Raw genomic sequence first — 22558 nt, 5'->3', positions numbered from 1 at the left:
GCAACTCCAACAAGCGGTTTGGCCTTGGCGTGCCATCATTGGAATATATACTAAGACAAAATTTTTAGTTTGGATCCCGAGTGGCGAAGAAGAAGAACAATATGTGCACTTTAAACAACATTTTTTGTACAATCAAATGTGTGTACAATCACTTTCGTGTAATGTTTGTGCACTTTGTTGTGCTGCTCTACTACAGTCTACTACACCCATGTTTGATCGTCATCAAGATCTACGATGATGCAAGAATTGCAACCTGTAGATAATACCGACTAACTTCCAATCAGACCATCACGTTTAGACAGTCCTCGGAACGGCTAAGTCTGTCGATAAGAGGAATAAAGCTAACGTTTAATGAACCGAGTTGCCGTTTGCATTTTGATGGTTTTTCCTTTGGCCAGCACGTCCGGGTGGCCACCTAACATCATATGCAACCTTTCGCAACCACTCATTCCCAGTGCGACTGGCTGGAATCCTACGGCGGACGGTGATTCACCTCGAGGAAAACACGCCTTGGTTTTATCAGTGCTCATGTCTATTTTTTTGTATTAAGTTTATTGTTCATGAGCATAGTAACTTGAGTGCAAAATAAAAGTGATTTGATTTCATTTGTACAGAACATTTTAAGAACCACCGGAAAACAGCAACGTACATTGTGATAAGAGTTTTCAAAAGCAATATAAGCAAACATGAAAAAAGTTGTTCCATAGGATAAAATGACATGAGTTTACACACACTTGCCAACATATAAAAACAACTCAGGATCTACAAAATCGTTGAGTCGTCTTCCTTTTCGTTATAAGACTTATTCACTTCGCCCAAATCAGGTTCAATTTTGTTTTTCTCGTTTGTTGTTGGTGACTCGCCAGTTGCACCAAAGTAACCGTATCTTTGCCCGATTTTGAATGACACACACAAAATAACTGACAGTGATATTTGAACTGCGTAATACAGTATAGGATATGGCAGCATAATAAGCAGAGCAGGAACACTACACACCAATGTGGTGCCGAATGAAAGGTTTATGACAGCAATAGCAACTTGTGTGTTTTGGAGGGCCGCTTCTATTGCCACGGTTTTGCGACAAGCACCTTTTAGTTTGAGAAATGGAATTAATGTTGTGAGGTAAGCAAGGATGAACACGATTAATGGGGCAATGCATGCGATCTGCAAGTAAAGGAAAATGGTCATAACACGGTATCGGTGATTGTACGTAAAGGTAAAAAGTAAACATTTAAATATTATAAATCCGATACAAACTCTTCCAAATTTATCAATTGCACTCTCACGTTAAGGTTCTGGTTTTTATTGATGCTTACCACTATTGTCTGCCAGGGTACAATCAAATCTGGTCCTCTTATCACCATGCTGTATATAAAGTACGCAAGAATTCCAACCGAGCTTATGCTTACCATCACCTAAAATACAAAAGTTTGAAACCTTGGTTTTGACTTGGTGGGAACCTAAACGTAATAAGATAATATTTAAAAAATTATCATTACCTTTGCCACAATTTTTGCCTGTTGCGGGAACTTCGCATTGATCAGAACTCCAATTACCAACGGGACGATAAGACTAGCCAGAGCAATTCCTTAACACATACATTTGTTATGTTTAGCATACATATTTGTTATGTAGTTAAGTTTGGTCAAAGTTGAATTTAAACGCTGCCGCTCACACACACAGACATAAAATCGCGACGCGCAAAGAGAGAAACAAAAGAGAGAGTTTATGAGAGAGTAAGTAAAAGGGACGTTAGGTCAGTGCAGTAAACCTAGTTATTGCAGGAAGAGCGCTACCAACAAATTACACATTGTCTGGCAACCGCAGTAACAAAGGTAAATATTTGCTTTGAGTAAACCTACCGAGATCGCCAAACGGTACCCTTGCGTCTAGGTTTTCGACTGTTGAAAAGATGAAGAGCCACAATGGCATTGTCCCTAACGAAAGAAGTGTAGACGTTGCAGTCATCACCACACTGTGGAAGCATATGAGGCTTTTTTAATACAAGCAAAAACCTTGTCAGTACAAATTTTGCAAGTCTGGATTTGTTATCTTCCAGCACCATATAATACACGCTCTACTGACCTGAGGTCGACGACTCCATCGAGCCAATAAACAACGACGTTGCTGACACTTCCGCCCGGACAACTTCCTTGAATCATGATGCTCAACGCCTGGTACTGTGATATTTGAAACGCCTTCACCAATGCCCAGTTTACGACTGTAAGTGAAAATTTCCACAAAATTATTTATCAATTTATCAAAATATGTATAAAAAAAAAAATTTTATGCAATAACTAATGTGACACTGAAACCTTTTTTCGCTACAAGAAATTGTATTCGACAGTTAAAACACAGCAAGCAAGTTTGACCAAGGTATGGAAGTGTTGGTGGTAAATTAAAATTTCGTTCATCTGCAAGGCTTTCACGCAAAAATAGGACCTCTATAATCGGGGAACCGCTTGGAATACTGGGGGTAAGGAAAGCAGTTGGCATGACAACAGTTCTTACGTGGCACTATAAAAAGTTGAAGTGCGACTCCAGTGGCGTAAGCCCTCGGTCTTTTGACGTAACTCCACAACGTCTTGTAGTTTACGGAGCAACCGATGCCGACCATTCCTATCGCCACAATGATCCTGAAATATTAGATACATAGGCATACACGATCTCCCATATTATTAAAACAAAAATGAAACTAAACTGTTAGTTACTGGGGAGATACTTTTTGCAACTGTGCACCTTTAGTATAGCGCCTTTCCTGACAAAAAATATCGTGTTGCATCAATTAAAAATACACTAAAAAATTATTTATGCGTTTGGCGTGACTGCTCTGTGTTGAACAACTTTACTCCATGGGGCATAAACTGACGTCAGAACAATAGTCGTGACGAGTGCGGAACTGTTGTTAGCTGGCATTGGAAAGTTGGTTGAGTTGATGCATTGGCCCATCATTGGCCTTTCTGTAACACAAAAGAACTATTAAAGCCACTGAAAAAAGATTCTGTGTACGTTTTTATATTACCTGTCGAATTTGGTGCGGTAGACATGTTTTGACTTCTTGTGTTGCTGTAACTAGTTTGAAAACTCTTCTATAGTTTTTTTACCTTTTTTACCTTCTATATGCAAGCACGCATCTGTTACCAATCTAGCATCTGTTACCGATGTGGCGCCGTGACGCTTTTATAGGTAAACCAGTAAATGTCCGCGGTTCTTTCACAGCAATCCGCAAATACTTCCAAAAGCGACGTATATTAAACGAACGAGTCGCAGCAATGTTTGCGCAAGATGTTTTTTATATTCTTGTAAAAGCGCTAATGGAATCGCTGGCTTTTCGAAACAGTTTGATGACGCGCGGTATAACTCAGACGTTTTACTGGCGGTTTTTGAAACTTACTTTGTTCCGTGTTTTACAACTAAAATTAACAGTACGTTGATCTTCATTTCATTGTAAAAGATTTTGTTCTGGGAAGCTGTAATGTTTTTGTTCAGGTAACGCGATGTTTGCTAGCTTTGAAACTATGAAATGTGTTATAGCCGAACACGTAAATTCCAAACTCGGAACCAGCTTTGAACGCACATTTAACGTAGTTTTAACAGGGACTCTTATAACTCACATTGAAAACGTTCCCAGCCTACACACACATGTGAATTACTTTATGTATGCAATTTTTAACGTTTACTGTGTTGACGGTAGTTCCAGTAAACCGGGAAATTGTTTTCAAGCATCTGACTTTATTGCGAAATAACTCTTTTTCAGCTATGCTCGCTGCAAGAACATAAAAATGATGTTTTTGGTTCTTAAAAGTAATGTGGGTACGCTTTGGCCATGAAAGCTTCTTGCTCACAACTTTCGGTAACCGCTGGGGATGTACCAACACAGAAGGTGTACGGGTTCGGTCGACGGTGAACAAATTTAAGTTTGGTGCATTTCATTTGTGAGTAACCGTCAAAGTTGGGCTCGCTTGTCCTTTTTCGATTTCGTTGCGGCACATTCCTACTTAAACAACGTAGTTTGCCTCTGAATGATGAAAACCATTCAAAAATAACAACAACACGGACATGTGGGTTCTTTATATTTTTAGATAATATAGATGTAATCATGTTACAATGGTGTGAATCTAATAAAGATACAACGATTCCCAAAACACGCAAAAGGCAACTAGATTACTATAAAACCGTTGTGTATTCTTCTTTTCCGTCGTAAGTCGTATTTACTTCGCCCAGATTCGGTTCAGTTTTGTTGCTTCCTTTGGTCATGGATGACTCACTAGCTTTAATGCAACCTAATCTCTTACATGCATGGAAAGCAAGACAATAGATAACTGATAGTGTCACTTGGACGGCATCAAAGGCGAATGTTTGCTTTGCGAAATCCTACCCAGATCATCAAAAGGAACTCGTGCACTCTCGTCCAAATTTTCGACCACTGAAAAGATGAAGAGCCACAATGGCATTGTCCCGAGGGAAAGAAGTGTCGACGTTGCTGTCATCACCACACTGCGGAAACATGTAAGAGCTAAACACAACCAGAAACCATCAGAAATATATCAACACACAGGAAAGCTTTTCAGGTATTACGTGTACGTGTTACATTCCAGCCGATTTAACTGACCTGAGGTCGACGATTCCCTCGAGCCAATAAACAACGACGTTGCTGACACTTCCACCCGGACAACTTCCTTGGATCATGATGCTCAACGCCTGGTACTGCGGTAGTTGAAACGCCTTCACCAATCCATAGGTTATCACTGCGGAAAGAAATTGCCCGCGTATATGTGTAATGTGTGCTTGTATGTTTTGAGGACATGACACACGAGCAAACAAAATAATCAAACTTCTTACGGGGCACTACAAACAGTTGAAGTGCGACTCCAGTAGCGTAAGCCCTCGGCTTTTTAACGTAGCTCCACACGACTTTGTAGTTAACGGAACAACCAATGCCGACCATTGATATCGCCACAATAACCCTAAAATACGTGTCGTTAGGGAATAGATTTGAATGTCAGATGCAAATAAACTGCATGGCCTCTTCAATTTAATTTGTGAACAATTTTTCTGTTACATAATTAAACTATTTATAATTTGATTTGCTGTGTTTACTCATAAGAGTGCTACTTACGCCAGAACAATGGTGGTGATGAGTGCTGTATTATTAGACGAAGATGCTGGACTGGTCGTGTTGACGCATTCAACAAACGTGGACATATCTGTAATATGACAAATATTCCAACCCTTTGATGAAACGAAGGTTTATAACTCTGTTGGTTGTGTTTAATTTTAGAAATTAGTCTAAACTACCTGTTACGGTTTCGTCTGTCATCGTGTTCGCTTCACTGCACGGTGAATATGTTGAAGTCATTGCTCCAGTAGACATATTTGCTGTCACTTGTTGCTTAATTGGTTCAACTAAATAACTCCCACGTTATTTACCAAATCCTAAACACGGTATTGGTCAGTATCAAATTTAATTTTTTAGCGGAAATTTTCAGCAGAATTTGACTATAAAAGGTCATCCTCTAGTTTCTGCCTAAAATCTTGTCATATTTTTCACCAACATACCTTTTAAGTATCTGCAGAAGCCCCTCTACCAACTCACTTCACAGTTTCTGTTAGCTATCCGAGTGATGTTCCACTTTTAAATCAAAACTTTTACGTGGAAACCAGTAAATGCGTTTTTGATGGCTAGATCGCAAAATGAGCAAAATCGTCAAATTGTGTGCTGGGTTTGCCAATGGAGTTAATGTACTTGAACAGAAGTTTAAAGTTTAATGCTCCTGTAAATAAACTTATAAAAAGGTTTGGTAAGTCGTAATGGCTTTGACTATTGTTATCGCTGCTTGAATGTTCTTTGCTTTTATGTTACGTTAAATTAACAGCAGACGATTGGGCACCATTTTATTGTGAAGCGTTTTAGTGTCGGTAAAATGCAACGTTTTAGCTCCGATAAAGTGACGTATGTTGACTTATAAATGATATACGGAGTACGTCACAATGGTGTACGTAAATTTTTCACTATCTAAATTCCTGGGTCTGCTCTCCATGTTTTGTACGTAATTTTTATAACTTTAATTTTAACTATAATGTCTGGCATGTGAAATGATTGTTGTTAATTTGCACTAACACGAATGACGAGAATCACGCAGCGACATAAAAGTGAGACGGGTAAAAAAACTACCACGAATATTTGCAGGAAGGACAGTAGAGCATTGGTCTGTTCTGCGATTCTTTGACGTACTTCTAGCGTTCGGCGTTTCGCTCCATTTGTAAGACACTGCCCTCAAGTTCATCTTCTCTTTCCAAATATTTGCTGTGAGCTGTTATTTTTAAAACACATAACTTGACCACACTAACACACTTTTATTGCTTTTCCTCATGCAAAACGATCGTTAGCAGGTCAGACACACGTTCGCGTATATAAAATCTCACTTTCTGTCATTATTGGGCCAGTTGCTGCTCCTGTATGTTACTTTGTGAAAGTAACGAAATTTCTAAGGAAGAAAAGAACAAACGCGCATATGACCGAGGCCAAATCTTTCCTTGGCAATCGTTGCGGCAAATCATTCTCAATGCAATGATCTCGCCGACACCGGAAGCCAAAATAATGAGTTTAGTGAAAAAGGAGCAAAGGCCGAAAGAGAAGCAATTAGGCGGTGGAAATGAGGAAAAACAAGGTAGTTTGCTTCTGAATGATGAAAACGATTCAAAAACTAGCAACAACACGGACATGTGGGTTCTTTGCCTTGTTAAATTATATTTTAATATATATACATAAATGTAATCATGTTACAATGGTGTGAATCTAATAAAGATACAACGCTTCCCAAAACACGTAAAAGGCAACTATAGGTAACTATAAAACCGTTGTGTAATCTTCTTTTCCGTCGTAAATCGTATTTACTTCGCCCAGATTCGGTTCAGTTTTGTTGCTTCCTTTGGTCATGGATGACTCACTAGCTTTAATGCAACCTAATCTCTTACATGCATGGAAAGCAAGACAATAGATAACTGATAGTGTCACTTGGACGGCATAATATAGCACAGGGTACGGAATCATGGCATAGAGAATTTGTTCGTTGTTACCGTATGAAAGGCTTATGACAGCAATAGCTACTTGTGTGTTTTGGAGGGCCGCTTCTATTGCCACGGTTTTGCGACAAGCCCCTTTTAGTTTGAGAAATGGAATTAATGTTGTTAGGTAAGCAAGAATGAACACGATCGATGGGGCAATGCATGCGATCTGCAAGCAAAAAATATTGGTGAAATCAAAAGTTTGGAAGGAACAGGTTTAAAATAATTTGTTAAAATCGTTGAAAAACGCGTTAAGTTATGTTTCTGTCTTACCACTATCATCTGCCAGGTAAATATGAAAAATGGTCCTCTTGTCACCATACTGTAGATGAAATACACAAGAATGGCGATCGAGCTGATGCTTATCATCACCTAAAATTTTGAATAGATATCTAAGCCTTGCGATTTAGTTTATGCCTCCAAAAACCGTAACGTTGTTACAACTTTACCCTGGCTACAATGTGTGCTTTTTTCGGAAACTTTGCATTGATCAGAACTCCAATTACCAAAGGCACGATGAGGCTGGCCAGAGTAATTCCTGAAAAATTGGTAACGCTTTAATCGGCTATGTGTCATTTGTTTATTTTGTTGACACAAAGGGATTCGAACCCAGGTAAATCTACTTGGTACATGGCCGGGTGTCTTGATAAAAAATATCCCAGATTTTCGAATGCATAGTGAACGTTCTGTCGTGTCAGCAATGCATCAATTTGGTAGTGTTTACTCAGAGACATTTCATTATTTACACTTTGACAATCGCAACATCAAAGGCGAATGTTTGCTTTGCGAAATCCTACCCAGATCATCAAAAGGAACTCGTGCACTCTCGTCCAAATTTTCGACCACTGAAAAGATGAAGAGCCACAATGGCATTGTCCCGAGGGAAAGAAGTGTTGACGTTGCAGTCATCACCACACTGTGGAAGCATGTAAGAGCTAAACACAACCAGAAACCATCAGAAATATATCAACACAGAGGGCAGCTTTTCAGTTATTACGTGTACGTGTTACATTCCAGCCGATTTAACTGACCTGAGGTCGACGATTCCTTCGAGCCAATAAACAACGACGTTGCTGACGCTTCCGCCCGGACAACTTCCTTGAATCATGATGCTCAACGCCTGGTACTGCGGTAGTTGAAACGCCTTCACCAATCCATAGGTTATCACTGCGGAAAGAAATTGCCCGCGTCATGACACACGAGCAAACAAAATAATCAAACTTCTTACGGGGCACTACAAACAGTTGAAGTGCGACTCCAGTAGCGTAAGCCCTCGGCTTTTTAACGTAGCTCCACAAGACTTTGTAGTTAACGGAACAACCAATGCCGACCATTGATATCGCCACAATAACCCTAAAATACGTGTCGTTAGGGAATAGATTTGAATGTCAGAGGCAAATAAACTGCATAGCCTCTCCAATTTAATTTGTGAACAATTTTTCTGTTACATACTTAAACTATTTATAATTTAATTTGCTGTGTTCACTTACAATAGTGCTACTTACGCCAGAACAATGGTGGTGATAAGTGCTTCATTATTGGACGAAGATGCTGGACTGGTCGTGTTGACGCATTCAACAAACGTGGACATATCTATAATAAGACAAATATTACAACCCTTTGATGAAACAAAGGTTTATAACTCTGTTGGTTGTGTTCAATTTTAGAAATTAGTCCAAACTACCTGTTACGGTTTCGTCTGTCATCGTGTTCGGTTCACTGCACGGTGAATATGTTGAAATCATTGCTCCAGTAGACATATTCGCCGTCACGTGTTGCTCACTTGTTTCAACTAAATAACTCCCACGTTATTGACCAAATCCTAAAAACGGTATTGGTCAGCATCAGATTAAATTTTTTAACGGAGATTTTCTACAGAATTTGACTATAAAAGGTCTTCCTCTAATTTCCGCCTAAAATCGCGCCAATATATCATTAAAGTATCTGCAGAAGCCACTACCAACTCACTTCACAGTGTCTGTTAGCTACCCGAGTGATGTTCCACTTTTAAATTATAATTTTTACGTAAATGCGTTTTTGATGGCTAGATCGCAAAATGAGCAAAATCGTCAAATTGTGTGCTGGGTTTGCCGAGGGAGTTAATGTACTTGAACAAAAGTTTAAAGTTTAATGCTCCTGTAAATATTCCGATAAAAAGGTTTGGTAAGTCGTAATGGCTTTGACTATTGTTATCCCTGTTTTAATGTTCTTTGCTTGTATGTTACGTCAAATTAACAGCAGACGATTGGCAGCATTTTAGTTCCGGAAAAATGCAACCTTTTAGCTCCGATAAAGTGACATGTGCTGACTTATAAATGATATACAGGGTACGAAAATTTTTCACTATCTAAATTCTTGAGTCTGCTCTCCATGTTTTGTACGTAATTTTTATAACTTTTATTTTAACTATACTGTCTGGCATGTGGAGTAATTGTTGTTAATTCGCACTGACACGAATGACGAGAATCACGCAGCGACGTAAAAGTGAGACGGGTAAAAAAACTACCACGAATATTTGCAGGAAGGATAGTAGAGCATTGGTCGATTCTGCTATTCTTGGACGAACTTCTAGCGTCCGGCGTTTCGCTCCATGTGTAATACACTGCCCTTAAGTTCATTTTCTCTTTCCAAATATTTGCTAGGAGTTCATATTTAAAACACATAACTCGACCACACTAACACACTTTTATTGCTTTTTCTCAGATCAGACAAACATTTGCGTATAAAATCTCACTTTCTGTCATTATTGGGCCAGTTGCTACTTCTGTATGTTATTTTGCGAAAGTAAGGGAATTTGTAAGGAAGAAAAAAACAACGCGCATAAGACTGAAGCCAAATATTTCCTTGGCAAACGTTGCGGCAAATCATTCTCAATGCAATGATCTGGAGACAAAGAGTTCAGTGAAAAAGGAGTAAAGGCCGAAAGAGAAAAAAGAGAAGCAATGAGGTGGTGGAAATGAGAAAAATAGCACAAAAAGGTGACGATGGCCGAAAGCTTTGTCGTCTGTGTTCAAATATTGCACCTCCTGTGTAAGCATGATTTCACCGCCGGCTACTCTTTCCGTTGCATTGTAGTAAATATATAAGGTTCGCACTGCTGAGTGGTGGAGGGATGTGCCGGACTAAAAAAAATCGAATTCGGCGGAATCGTACATACAATGTACAGAGCAGGGGGCGTCGCATGCTTATTTGGAGACTGTGGACAAATATTATTTCCATAACACACTGTGTTACCTTATAGTTGCCACACGCCAAAATAACGAATTGTTGTATTTCTGCGTAAACGAATTCATATCAAAAAAAACACAATCAACATAGTGCGTTCAAAAATTGAAATATTGGGATCTACCCAAAACTGCAGATGCAGGCCTAGCGATCACTGCAACTTATTTTATAATACTAAAAAAAGCAGTAGCTTTTTATACAGGATCAGCCTGGCTTATAAATCAGGATTTATAAGCCAGGCTGATCCTGTATAAAAAGCTACTGCTTTTTTTAGCAACATAGTGCGTATTTCCTTTTAAAAATGGTCGACAATTTTCGGATGCGTCGTTGTCACGTTCTGTTGTGGATGAGTGACGTCATCATCAGTTTATGAAGTTGGGAACAACAGAGCTAAAGCGCTTGCCTCAAAACTAATATTGACGTAAATGTCTAGATAAGAGGCGGCTCAAATTCGTACTCGCAAGTCTGGAATTCTTCAACCATAAAATTGGTTTTTATGTATCATCTGTAGAGGTTATAAATTTGAATACAGACAATTCCATATGACAACTACGATCTTTGCAGCTTAAATGTCTTTGTGACAGCATAAAAGTTAGAAGTTAAATGCACTTTGTGCTTGTGTGCACTTTGGTCCCTGAAACAAAACGATGACAGCAAAACAAAATCATAGCCATGCCTTTTGCTTGTGCCTGGATTTTACACGTGATCACCACAACCAATCGAAACGCGTCATTTCTTCTACCGATCAAAATGTTCAGTATATAGCAACTTCTCTGCGCAAGTATTCTAATCCCTTCAAATGAGGGAATTATGTTACAATAACTATAGTTTGACTGACTACAGCAGTGGTTCTAACACTTATATGCACTTTCGACCCTTACAGCAATCTATATCGCCCTCCTGCAATACAAAAAATAGGAATGATAGGTATTTACCGATAGTGTGCGACTATGCCGTTTTTGCAATTAGCTCAGATATATTGTGTGAAGCAATTAGGCCATATTCCTGTCGCTTATCGGTCGGCTTTGAAGGAGATCGGATTGAAGTTTGCTTTGCTTTTTCATCTCGAAGCTTCTTGAAGTCACTGCCAATTTTATTCGGATGCATTTTGTTGGTCTTGTAGTTAACACGGCTTCATTGCCTCATTAGAAAAGATAGACTTTCTAACTTGCTAACTATGTGACTTACCATATGTACAGGTTTTAGTTTATAATAGGTGCCTGTGACTGAACTGAACTATCTTCCAAAAAAACTGAACTCCATCTAATTAACTATTTATTGCAATGACGCAGAGGATTTCAAGTTGTTAGAACTATCGTTCTTATTACGTCACAATTAAACCAAGTTATTTGTTTCTAGCGTTTACATTAGCAGAGCAACAAAACAAGTTTTGCGATGGTTCTAACTTGTGCCATCGCTCCCACCAAGGTTTTCGCCCCCTATCGTCTCTCTTTCGCCACCAAGGGGGCGATGTCGCCCTCTTCGAGAACCACTGGACTACAGCACTCCATAGAATTTCATGTTTCCAAACGATGTTTGAATTATTGCATGCATAGCTTCAAACGGCACAGCTTGGACATGCTAATAAAACTAGCTGTTAGGCCTACCATTCCCCATGCAAATGTGGTTACAATACAACGTTTCCTGTTGGTCCTTTCGACGGTTGCTTCGCACCTCGGTCGCTTTGAGCCATGTGCACCGAAATGTTGGCGATTACTACGTATACGTGCCGCGACAATATTAGATTAGCGGTTCTCAAACTGAGGTCCCCAGAACGTTTACTTATCCGTGGCAACTTCCCAATATGCGCTACACACAAAATTTTGCCGGAAATATTCTCAATAATTTCGGAAGCATACATCCAAATAATTTTATTGATCAATATTGCAATCCATTTATTTTGCACATTTCGGTAACTTTAGTGCTAACATCAGAACAAAGATAATCCCTTTCTACAAATGTACAGCTCAGACGGTATTGTGTTGCCGTTAAGGTTGTAAAGTATTTTCTTTTTTTCGATAATGTTTATGTTTTTATTTCGTTCCAAACTTTCAATCAAGTCCGTAAGGTCTCTAACATACGATTCGGAAACGTTTCGTCTCAAATTGAATATCAGAAACCCGCCCTCTTTGACGACTTTCAGAAGGCTCTGCGCCAAATATAAAGAAAGGTAAAAAAAAATGACCAACAGCAAGGTATCCGGAGGTTGAAAGATTTAATTTTGGGCAAAACTGTTTAGGTAATCCGAGAATATGAAAAATCTAAAGGTTCGTATGGAAATTTGGAATACAAGTTTGATTACGTGTTGATTAAGCTTTCCAACAACCAAGCAAAGACACTTAACGTACCACCAAGGCGGCCACCGGGAAATGTAAGGGAAAGAAAGTTCCAATCGATATCACTAAATCATATGACTTCGCTGTAAGCGGGAGTTCCCCATCACTAACCCAATGTCGTATGATATTCCTGTGTTGAATACAAACATGGCCTGTATCGACATTTGTGACAAATTGGTAACGTTTGAAATATATGCAATAAACACACCCTTAATGAACGTTTTTTGAGAGCTGGTCAAGAATATCTCATTCGTTACGTTCCTAAGAACGACAATTATGCACTTTGAAACACTGTTGTGGTCCAGTAACTCCAGTAGTGGGAACGGCTGTAGTTTTCGTTTCCGAAACCCAGGTTTTGGTAAGTGGCGATTTGTTATAGGTTTGCGGTTGTACTTTGAGGCTTTACTTGTAAGTTAGTGAGATGAAATAAATAATGCATGTAGGCATAGACGTAATTGAAGTAAACACCAGTGCTGTTTGGACCGAGACGCTTTTTTGTGCTTTTTGTAGTAATATTGGTAAACGTTACAAACTTGATGACACGGTCTTCATTTGGTGATATTTTGTCATGGATATGATAATTAAAAATTAATGATTTTGCTTGTAAATTGTGAAGATTTTCCATTATATACAATAAATCTAAGGTAAATGGTAACAAATAATGTGGAAGGTGCGAAGGTCTATGGGTGATGATAGTGGTAAAAATGATGATAACTCTTTGCTTTTTTGGATGATGAGCAGAGCATAGTTTGGTAGTTTCTGTGGTTACATTGATGGATTTGGTAAGTTTGATAAAATACAAAGTATTTTACTGGTTTGAGTATCACTCAAATGGTTATGCCATTGTAGATTTAGTTTATGAACCCATGGCTGAAACCTCAACATTTGCATCGGATTGCAAAAATTATTTTCTGACCAGCATTGTTACAGCTCTATCAGTGTTTTCTGTTGTAAGATGGAAGGAATTAATTTAGAACTGCAGGAATTAATTTTTTTTCATTGAAATTTGTCCCAAAAAATATCAAAATATCAAAATGAAAATGCGTTACCTAAATTTCAATCCTTTTTTGCTTGCAAGATAAAGCATTTCCATGTTGGCGTCCAAAATATCGATAATTCCCGGGAAGCTTTCATTTTTGCGCAGAAATTCCCCATTCAAACCAGTACCTATGAAAAGATGCGTGGTTAAAGCCTTAAAAATCTGACTGCTGCGATAGGAATATCTGTAGGATATTTGATTATGTAATAACATGACAATTTTAGTGAGCTCAACATGACAATATTTCGGTCTTATTAGTGCAACCTGGCTGGCGTAATAGGTCGGACACATCGTGAACTATCTGCAGCTCACAACGATCACAATACATTGCAAGCCAAAGTTCATCTGTTTCCGAAATCATTGTAATTTCATGCACCATGTGCAAAGTTTTTTTTCTGCCAGAATTGGTTCGATATATAATCTTACATATGAATTTGAAACCATGAGAATAATATCCAAAATACGCGTACACATATCGTTTTGTAGTAAATAGCAGGTCACAAATACATTTTCTTTTGCAAAGGTTCCGATATATTTTTTTTATATTTAAGTTTGCAAAAAACTTTCCAGTATATTGTAACTCAGACCTGCACCAACATCCAAAACAGCAGTTTCTTTCGAATTGGGAAGGTACTTCGTGACATATTTTGCCACTTCAATTTGCATCTCCACACCCATTGCATGAATGTCTTTATCATAATGCTGAGCCCAGACATCGTAGGCGTTTTGTGCTTCTGTTTTGTTAGTACAGTTCAGCAATAACGAATATGACCCACTTGGAGACCAATCCGTACCTGTTTGCTCCATTTTTGGAACCTATAAGCGCTTGAAATGGAAAAGGAACATTTTCACTATGTCCAGGTTATTCGTGTCCAGCGTTTACCGAAAAAACAAAGACATGCATTAGTTGTCTCTTGGCTCCACAAATGGTTACTACAACAAAGAACTTCCTTACAAACAAAGGATACATTGTAAAACTATTCGCAGAACTGCTTAGGCAATGTAACAGTTATTTTCGTAAGGGCTTGTAGGACCTGCTTCAAACTAGTAGGTTGGATGCCTTCAACACAAAAGTGAAAAAAGTAGCCCTTCATCACACACATACATTCTCTCATGCATTAGTTGTCTCTTGACATGCATTAGTTGTCTCTTCACAAATAGTCACTACAACAAGGAACTTCCTGACAAAAAATGATACAGTATAAAACTATTTGCAGAACTGCTTAGGCAATGTAACAGTTATTTTTGTTAGGGCTTGTAGGACCTGCTTCAAACCAGCAGGTTGGGTGCCTTTTATTAAAAACACAGAAGTTCACTCATCAAGCCCTTCGTCACACACATACATTCTCTCACTTCGTCATACCCAAGACCTGTCATAGAAACCAAAAGTAAACAACAGAGGTGATAAAGAAATGTGACGATAAAAACGTGTGACATTTTATTAAAATTTGGGGCAATAAACAAGTCACAATCTTTCATTCATGAACCTTAGTGCATGTCTTTTTTACAATCTCCTACATAATTTTATAGGCCTATTCATATAGTTTTGCTTCGTTTGCGTTTTTTACCAACCAGATTCTGGATTTCTGGTAGAATTACGAAATTGATTTGCTTTCGGCTAAACATGCTATCCAATTCTTAAGCAAAGCAGTTTATACTCCTGAGCGCTTTTCAAATGTGTCAACAACTGTTCGCATTACTTGTCTTTAAAGTAAATCGCAAGTTTGTAAAAGTATTGTATTTTCTTTGGAACGAACTTACTGTTTCATGAACCTTCTGTATTAACAACAAAGTCGATATGACCGTGCAGTTAACAATCCTCTATGCAGCAAGCAAGCCAATATCCGAGCCGGAATAGTGGGAGGAGTTTAGAACGAGGAAAGACTAAAAAGAGAGAAGGAGCGAATTGGTAGACACTTTTACGGGAATTCCCCGGTTCATCGTGATTTTGTTGGAAATATCATTCTTTCCGAACTAAAATAGTTATCAAGACATTGCATAGAGGTGTTTTCAAAGCAAGCAAAACATATTCCATCAAAAAAACGTTTGTTTCGTTCACCATGTGCTTCGGCAACGCTACACACGTCCTAAAGTATCAACATTCTCGGTCTTCAAGCAAATCTACCAAAAAGCAATAACTGGGGGAACTTGGTTTATTGTTTGTGTTGAAACATTGCATTTTAATTGCAAATGTGGCTCTACGGGTTAACAGTGACCGTTTGCGAATATTTATATTTTGATAAACTTTGTATATGTAACATACGTCACAGAAACCAGTGTTTGTATTGCGCAATGTTTTGCGTGTGTAACATACGTCACAGAGGCCAGCGCTCGCACAATCCCATACTGCGGCCCATATGATAAATTCATCGAATGTTCTCGAGTAAAATAATACAAGGAGGATCAACTCCTTCAGCTAGTGTGCAACAGAATGTGTGAACAAGCGACTGCTAGTACAGCACGCGTGAATCATCTATATCCGCTCCCACAGATAATCTGGATGTGTACTGTATTTTATGTTCCTGCAATATATTACTTCAAGCGCCTCATGATATCACGTGACATTATTGACCAATCAGCTCTCATAATGGAGAGCGTTAAAGAGCCCAGTTTAGACCGGTAAATTCGTTCTATTTGATTCTCCTTGATTCTATTTGATTCCATTCGATTCCACTTGTTTCATCGTATAACTGTTACACTGCTAATATTACTGAGACTCTACAAGCTATTCGCCGGCTTGGGATTTATTCCCATAGCCTGATAGTAAACTGTTTATTTGGAATCAGCGGTTTGCTGGTGAGAACGAGGCAGAAGCAGATTTAACAATTGAAGAGACTCAATAACCACTCAGGCCATCGAGACACTGTTAAATGTCTCTGAGACCCTTAGAGTTATTTACACATAGGTCCCTTATATCAAAGTTAATATTGGAGCTTTGTGGCGTACACGTAGACAATGATGATGTCTCCACATCTTTAATAATACGTTTGCCAGCTATCATCCTAAATAGAAATAAGTATAATCCCAAATTAATAGGTATATATAATATCCTTATGCTAAAACTAGAAATCTTTTGATTGGAAAACAATGCGTACGTTCCAACGTCCTGATATGCAGTCACATACTGCTTGGACATATAGAGTCCCGTCAGTGCAGCGGGTGACAGTTGCCCTTGTAAATAGCTTTAAGTGTCTCAGAGATATTTAACAGTGTCTCAATGACGCTGGCGCGGGATGAGACTCTTGAGTTGTAATGATTTCTTCTACCTCGTTTTCAAAGTAAACCTTGGATAATTCTCTGGATAACGATTGTATTGAAAACTGCCTTCGGTACATTATAACTCTTCAATAAAATGCTGATAGAATCCAAGCGAATAGAATCAAGTAGAATAAACTTTACAGGTAGACACTCGTAATATAATACAAGAACATACGTGTGATGTGACATAAGCATAGAACATTTTATGTGGTAAACATGACCTTGAATGAATCACTTTACTCGAGAACGTTCGATGGCTAAATCATTTGTGTAACATTATGGGATTATGCAATACATGTGCAAAGCTGCACGCAAAACATTGCGCAATACAAGCACTGGTTTCTGTGACGTATGTTACACACTGGACTTGTAGGAAAATTAGTCAAAAAGAGATTCCACCACTGTAATGAGATATTCCGTTGAGTACATAATGTAGTAAACAACAGAAAGGAATCAAGTTTTTTGCATCATTTTTGTGCGTTGACTTCCAGTTAATACTTTCCTGCATAAATCGTTGTGTACGGAAGATCAACAAGTTTGCGAATTACTAACACAAACGAACAACTGCACGACTTACAATGTCCAAAATTGTTTTAATCGTCAGTGCTTTGGATGGAGTTTCACGTGAGCTTTTGAGACAAGTAAGAATCGGTGAACATTGTTCGCTTGCGCACTTTGAGGATTACAGCTGATCAACCAAATAGTAAAATTGCTCCAAACAACAAGTTAAAGGCGATTGGGGGGTGATAATACAATTTACTTGACTTTACAGACATAGACTTCGCATACAGCGGAATCTTCCGTAAGATTGTATTGGACTTCTTTCATTTCCACAACTTCCATCTTTCCTTCGTTTTTCAGTTGATCAATTATGTTTAGGACATTGTCAACGTAAGCTGAAGATACACTCCGTCTTATGTTGAAAATCATATATCCCCCAGATTTCAACAAGCTTATCATACCCTGAAACGAGTTTAGTGTTAACTTGATCATGTTAAATGTTAACTTCAAACAAATTGACAAAATATGACTTTTAATATATAAAGTAACAGTTTTCACACAAGCAAGGAGCATCAAATTGAAACGAAGCCGAAGTCAAGTTTTTCTTGCCTGCAATGTGGAGGGTGGAAGGTGAAGGGGAAGCAACGATCCGACACAGGTGATGACATCATACGAGTTAGGTGACAATGGAAACTCACCCACAACCCAGTGACGAACGATATTTCTAAAATGAAGTCAATCGTTGTCAGTCGTATTTACAAAATATCATCATCAACAAATAAGGCATTCTTTTTGGATAAAATATATTACCACGAAACAATGCATCTTGCCTCGATTGTGTAATAGAGTATTTCACCTAAAATTCAAGTCTTTTTTGCTTGCTTCGTAGAGCATATCCATATTAGCATCAAGAATGTCAATTTGACCCAAGAAGTCGTTGTCTCGTAGGCGAAATCCAGTTAAACCAGTTCCTGAAAGTGCAAATAATTTTGTATTCACAACTTGCATTTCAATTTTCCAAGAACTATTACCTTATCGATGCATGTATTTATTTAGGTTTGGGGGCAAATACAACATGATTGTTAACTTTAGGTGAAAACTGTAGAGCGTTGTCAGGACTGGTCCTATAGCCTGGCATTATTTTATGTTTTTTGAAGGTTTTACATATATGGCACAGTAGTGTTTATGCCCAAGAACTGACAAGGTCAATCGAGAAAAACATATATCCTGAAAAGTTTACATGCCATGAGATTGTGTGATTCAGTTAACCCTTTAGAGCCCAAGGGTACCAAGCAACAGAAAAAAAATAATGGGGTTTTATTGCGCTAATGGATCCAATAACACATTTCATGAAAATTTTTTTAGATGTTTGACCGTTACCCCCAATTTTCTGGTGGGCCCACCTGTGACCCATTGGGCTCTGGAGGATTCACAATGAAAAAAATTAACTTTCAAATTCTGTTGAAACTAGTGAAGTTATGTATTTCTTTAGTAATACAAGTAACAACTTGAATGAAATCGAAGTAATATTTTACTATGTCTGGTCAAGCAACTAATTTTTAGACCCCCACTATGTGTGATTTTCGTGTTTTGCAGGTTCATATTGGCAGAAAACATTGTTTTTCAGTACTTTTAGCTAAACAAAGGTCCGTAGTGATGATGCACAAGTTGTACTAGCGATATTTTACAACTTTTTTGGTCAATGATTATTTATACCAATATAATTTGAAATAACCTACACAAACAGCTATTATACCATGCATAAATTAAAAACCTGACCTGAAATTGAGACAATAGATGAATTACATATTACTTCAAGTATCATGCTATGCTGTTATGTAATAATATTTATTGAAAAGCTGAAAAACATGATTCATAAAAATTCATCGGAGTTGTTACCAATGCCCTATATGTCCCATACATGACCCCATGAAAATTAAGTTGAGCCATTGCTTAGAAAAACTTGCAACGAATACCTAACTTTTTGTAGATACCATACAAGGTTTACCAGCTTTATTTGCAAATTGTTGACGAATTGAATCGTTTTTAAAGCACTTTTACGTTTCCTTCAGGTGTGCTTGCTTTGTCAATCAAAAAATTGCTACAGTGACATCTACCGTCTTTTAAATTTTATGCAGATCAGGGCAAAGGGGGGCTCTGGGCTTTAAAGGCAGAAAAAAATTATAAAAAGCTGAAACCTTTCTTGTATCGGTCTTTAAAGTCATGGGGTCACTGGTGACCCCTGGGGCTCTAAAGGGTTAAACCATACAGAACGGAAAATCTTCCACTTGCAACCAGTACAAAACCAATTAAGAAGTTTAGAAATAATAATCTAGTTTACAAGAGAAAAAAAAGTATGAAACTGGATTGGATATAATTAAGAATGTTTCTTCACCTGCACCTACATCCAGTAAAACTGCATCTTTTGAGTTTGGACAGTATTTATTGACAAGTTTAGCAACTTGCAAATGCATATTGTGCCCCAACTGGCGCAAATCTTCGTCGAAAGTAGATGCCCAATTGGAATAACTTCTCTGTGATTCCTCGTCATCTTTGCTGTTTAGTACAAAACGGTACAACCCGCTTTGAGTTGAATCTGTTGCAGTATTTTCCATCAGATAGCTCAATTAGCCAGTCCAATACAACAATTAAATGAAAGTATTGGCAAAATTATGACTCTACTAAATCATAAAAAATCATACACTATGCATAATTGTTATATTTGTCAGTTACAAAAGCAACAACTTTCAGTGATACGTTCCTCATTCAGTCTCTTAAAGCAAGTTACAGTAAAAACAGACACGCTCGCTAAGCTAAACACGGCCAAGCCGCAGATTCTCGGTTGAATGCACTAACAGGTTTTCAATGCTAATCCACATTTGCCCCAAGTAGCGGTTAGCGTTGTGCCATGAATTTGTCAGCACTTTTAAGCAGCGAATATTAGAAAACAAAATCTGAAACAGTGTTTACCAAAAAACAAAAGTCATGCATTAGTTGTCTCTCCACAAATAGTCACCACAACAAAGAACTTCCTGACAAAAAAACAGATACAGTATAAAACTATTCGCAAAACTGCTTAGGCAATGTAACAGCTATTTTCGTTAGGGCTTGTAGGAGCTGCTACACACCAGCAGGTTGGATCCCTTTATTAAAAACACAGAAGTGACAAATGTAAGCCTTCACTCATGAAGCCCTTCGTCACACACATACATTCTCTCACTTCGTCATACCCAAGACCTGTCATAGAAACCACAAGTAAACATCAAAGGTGATAAAGAAATGTAAAGATAAAAACGTGTGACATTTTATCAAAAAAATGAGGCAATAAATAAGTCACAATCTTTCATTCATGAACCTTAGTGCATGTCTTTTTTACAATCTCCTACATAATTTTATATTTTTTAGCTTTGTTTCGTTTCGCGTTTTTTTACCAATCAGATTCTGGTAGAATTACGAAATTGATTTGCTTTCGGCTAAATATGCTATCCAATTTTCAGGCAAGGCAGTTTATACCAGCAGTTTAAACTCCTGAGCGCTTTTCAATGTGTCAACAACTGTTCGCATTACTTGTCATTTAAGTAAATCGTAAGTTTGTAAATGCATTGTATTTTTACCTAGCGGACCTGTAGTATTAGAAGGTATCTAGCGGACCTAGCGGACACGCATGACTTCCGTGAGATCAAACGGTACCTTCTAATACTACATGTGCGCTAGGTCCGCTAGGTGCGCTAGGTCCGCTGGGTGCGCTAGGTCCGCTAGGTGCGCTAGGTCCGCTACCTTTCAATGCTACAGGTCCGCAGTATCCAACCTTCTAATACTACAGGTGCGCTAGGTCCCTTCTATAATACTACAGGTCCGCTAGGTACCTTCTAATGCTACAGTTCCGCAGTATCCAACTTTCTAATACTACAGGTCCGCTAGGTCCGCTAGCCACTTTTGTAGCGCGGGCCTGATTTGGACACCCCTGTATTAAAAGGTTGAATATAGCGGACCTCTAGTATTCGAAGGTACCTCGGGCGGACCTGTAGTTATAGAAGGTGCCTAGCGGGCCTGTATACTATTAGAAGGGACCTAGCTGACCTGGCGGACTGGCCGAACAAGCGGACCTAGCGCACCTGTAGTTTTAGAAGGTTGCCACATAGAAAAAGCTGTAGGTGATTACTTAACTTTACCATTTTCACAAACATTATATCAGAGCAAGAAGTCCCAAAGCATTTCTACCTTTGGCCATCTAATGATGTAAATTGTTTGCATAATTGCATGTAGTTAGGAATTAAATCTTGAATGAAAATCACAATAAAAAAGCATTTTTCCACCATAGGAGACATTATAACCATATTTCTGCCAATAAAATGACATCATGATAACGTCACTAGATTTATTACGTCAACACAGTACGTTGATACATACTTCAACCAAATATTACATAAGGTGGTTTACTTACACTTTAAAACTTCCATTTACACATGGTGTCCAAAAGGCAACCTTCTAAAACTACATAGATGTAATCTTGTGTGTATTTCCCATACATAAACGTATTTATGCATTCTTTTAGGTTGTTGTTTACAAAATTCAGTGTGGAGAAACAAAACTAGATAAAACATAAGCAATACAAAATGTGCATGTTAACTTAGATGTCTTTTTCAAAGAAGCTTTAGGTTTCATGTTGTTGAAATATATTCTGGTGCTATAGTATGACATAAGTGTTTCCTGTTGCAATTGTGCACAAACAAAGTATGATGTTTACTTTTTGTGTGGTGATTGGTTTTACTAGACAGGAGTTAGTCATACATTTTAATTTAGAATTTATTATCATGCACCGTAAAACTTACAGTAATTTTAATATTTGCACACATTAAATGTTTTCACCAGAGAATTCAAATGATATAAATTGGAGACTGGAAATTGGTAGAAAAATCTTTCATCTGAGAATCCTGAAGATCTTGTTCTGGCAAAATAGTATGTGATAATTTGGATATAAAATTTAGTCAAGAAAGACACATTAAGTAGAGTTTTACTTTACACTGCAACATGCGAACTTGTGACATAATACCACAATCTAAAAAAATTTTTTGGTCACTCAGTTTTTGGAGTGCATTGATACTGATTCAGCACATAAAAATGATCAAAC

At 38.1% G+C, this 22558-nt stretch overlaps 5 protein-coding genes across 6 annotated transcripts; all 5 read right to left on the bottom strand.

Moving 5' to 3' along the window:
• Nucleotides 1-762: 762 nt before the first annotated feature.
• On the bottom strand, nt 763-2629 carry LOC145902321 (sodium-dependent organic anion transporter-like). The gene is made up of 6 exons (XM_082990291.1): nt 2512-2629; nt 2086-2221; nt 1863-1975; nt 1500-1588; nt 1317-1415; nt 763-1164 (listed from the first exon to the last, which is right to left on the bottom strand). The coding sequence occupies exons 1-6, from the start codon at nt 2615-2617 to the stop codon at nt 763-765; spliced, it is 945 nt and encodes a 314-aa protein (XP_082846417.1). The 5' UTR covers nt 2618-2629.
• Nucleotides 2630-2808: 179 nt separating this feature from the next.
• Nucleotides 2809-5374, bottom strand: LOC145902242 (sodium-dependent organic anion transporter-like). The gene is made up of 6 exons (XM_082990172.1): nt 5299-5374; nt 5120-5207; nt 4843-4967; nt 4613-4748; nt 4379-4497; nt 2809-2960 (listed from the first exon to the last, which is right to left on the bottom strand). The coding sequence occupies exons 1-6, from the start codon at nt 5372-5374 to the stop codon at nt 2809-2811; spliced, it is 696 nt and encodes a 231-aa protein (XP_082846298.1).
• Nucleotides 5375-6850: 1476 nt separating this feature from the next.
• On the bottom strand, nt 6851-8402 carry LOC145902150 (sodium-dependent organic anion transporter-like). The gene is made up of 6 exons (XM_082990056.1): nt 8297-8402; nt 8100-8235; nt 7866-7984; nt 7518-7606; nt 7342-7440; nt 6851-7237 (listed from the first exon to the last, which is right to left on the bottom strand). Exons 1-6 carry the CDS (start codon nt 8400-8402, stop codon nt 6851-6853), a joined length of 936 nt encoding a protein of 311 aa, XP_082846182.1.
• A 3763-nt stretch (nt 8403-12165) lies between these two features.
• Nucleotides 12166-14768, bottom strand: LOC145906374 (malonyl-[acyl-carrier protein] O-methyltransferase-like). Of its 2 annotated transcripts, XM_082993798.1 has the most exons (5): nt 14463-14768; nt 14256-14402; nt 13679-13796; nt 12642-12759; nt 12166-12442 (listed from the first exon to the last, which is right to left on the bottom strand). In XM_082993798.1, exons 1-5 carry the CDS (start codon nt 14473-14475, stop codon nt 12224-12226), a joined length of 615 nt encoding a protein of 204 aa, XP_082849924.1. In that variant the 5' UTR covers nt 14476-14768; the 3' UTR covers nt 12166-12223. The 2 variants fall into 2 exon arrangements, with proteins under 2 accessions (XP_082849924.1, XP_082849918.1); XM_082993792.1 differs by having other exon boundaries at nt 14256-14768.
• Nucleotides 14769-16967: 2199 nt separating this feature from the next.
• LOC145906636 (uncharacterized) lies at nt 16968-20854 on the bottom strand. Its single transcript, XM_082994092.1, has 4 exons — nt 19823-20854; nt 18284-18398; nt 18037-18151; nt 16968-17889 (listed from the first exon to the last, which is right to left on the bottom strand). Exons 1-4 carry the CDS (start codon nt 20040-20042, stop codon nt 17683-17685), a joined length of 657 nt encoding a protein of 218 aa, XP_082850218.1. The 5' UTR covers nt 20043-20854; the 3' UTR covers nt 16968-17682.
• Nucleotides 20855-22558: the final 1704 nt, after the last annotated feature.

The sequence above is a fragment of the Ascidia mentula genome, chromosome 1 (assembly GCF_947561715.1).
Source record: "Ascidia mentula chromosome 1, kaAscMent1.1, whole genome shotgun sequence".
Lineage (NCBI taxonomy): Eukaryota > Metazoa > Chordata > Ascidiacea > Phlebobranchia > Ascidiidae > Ascidia > Ascidia mentula.
The sequence above is the reverse complement of the archived record's forward strand: the minus strand, read 5'-3'. Positions and strand labels throughout refer to the sequence as shown.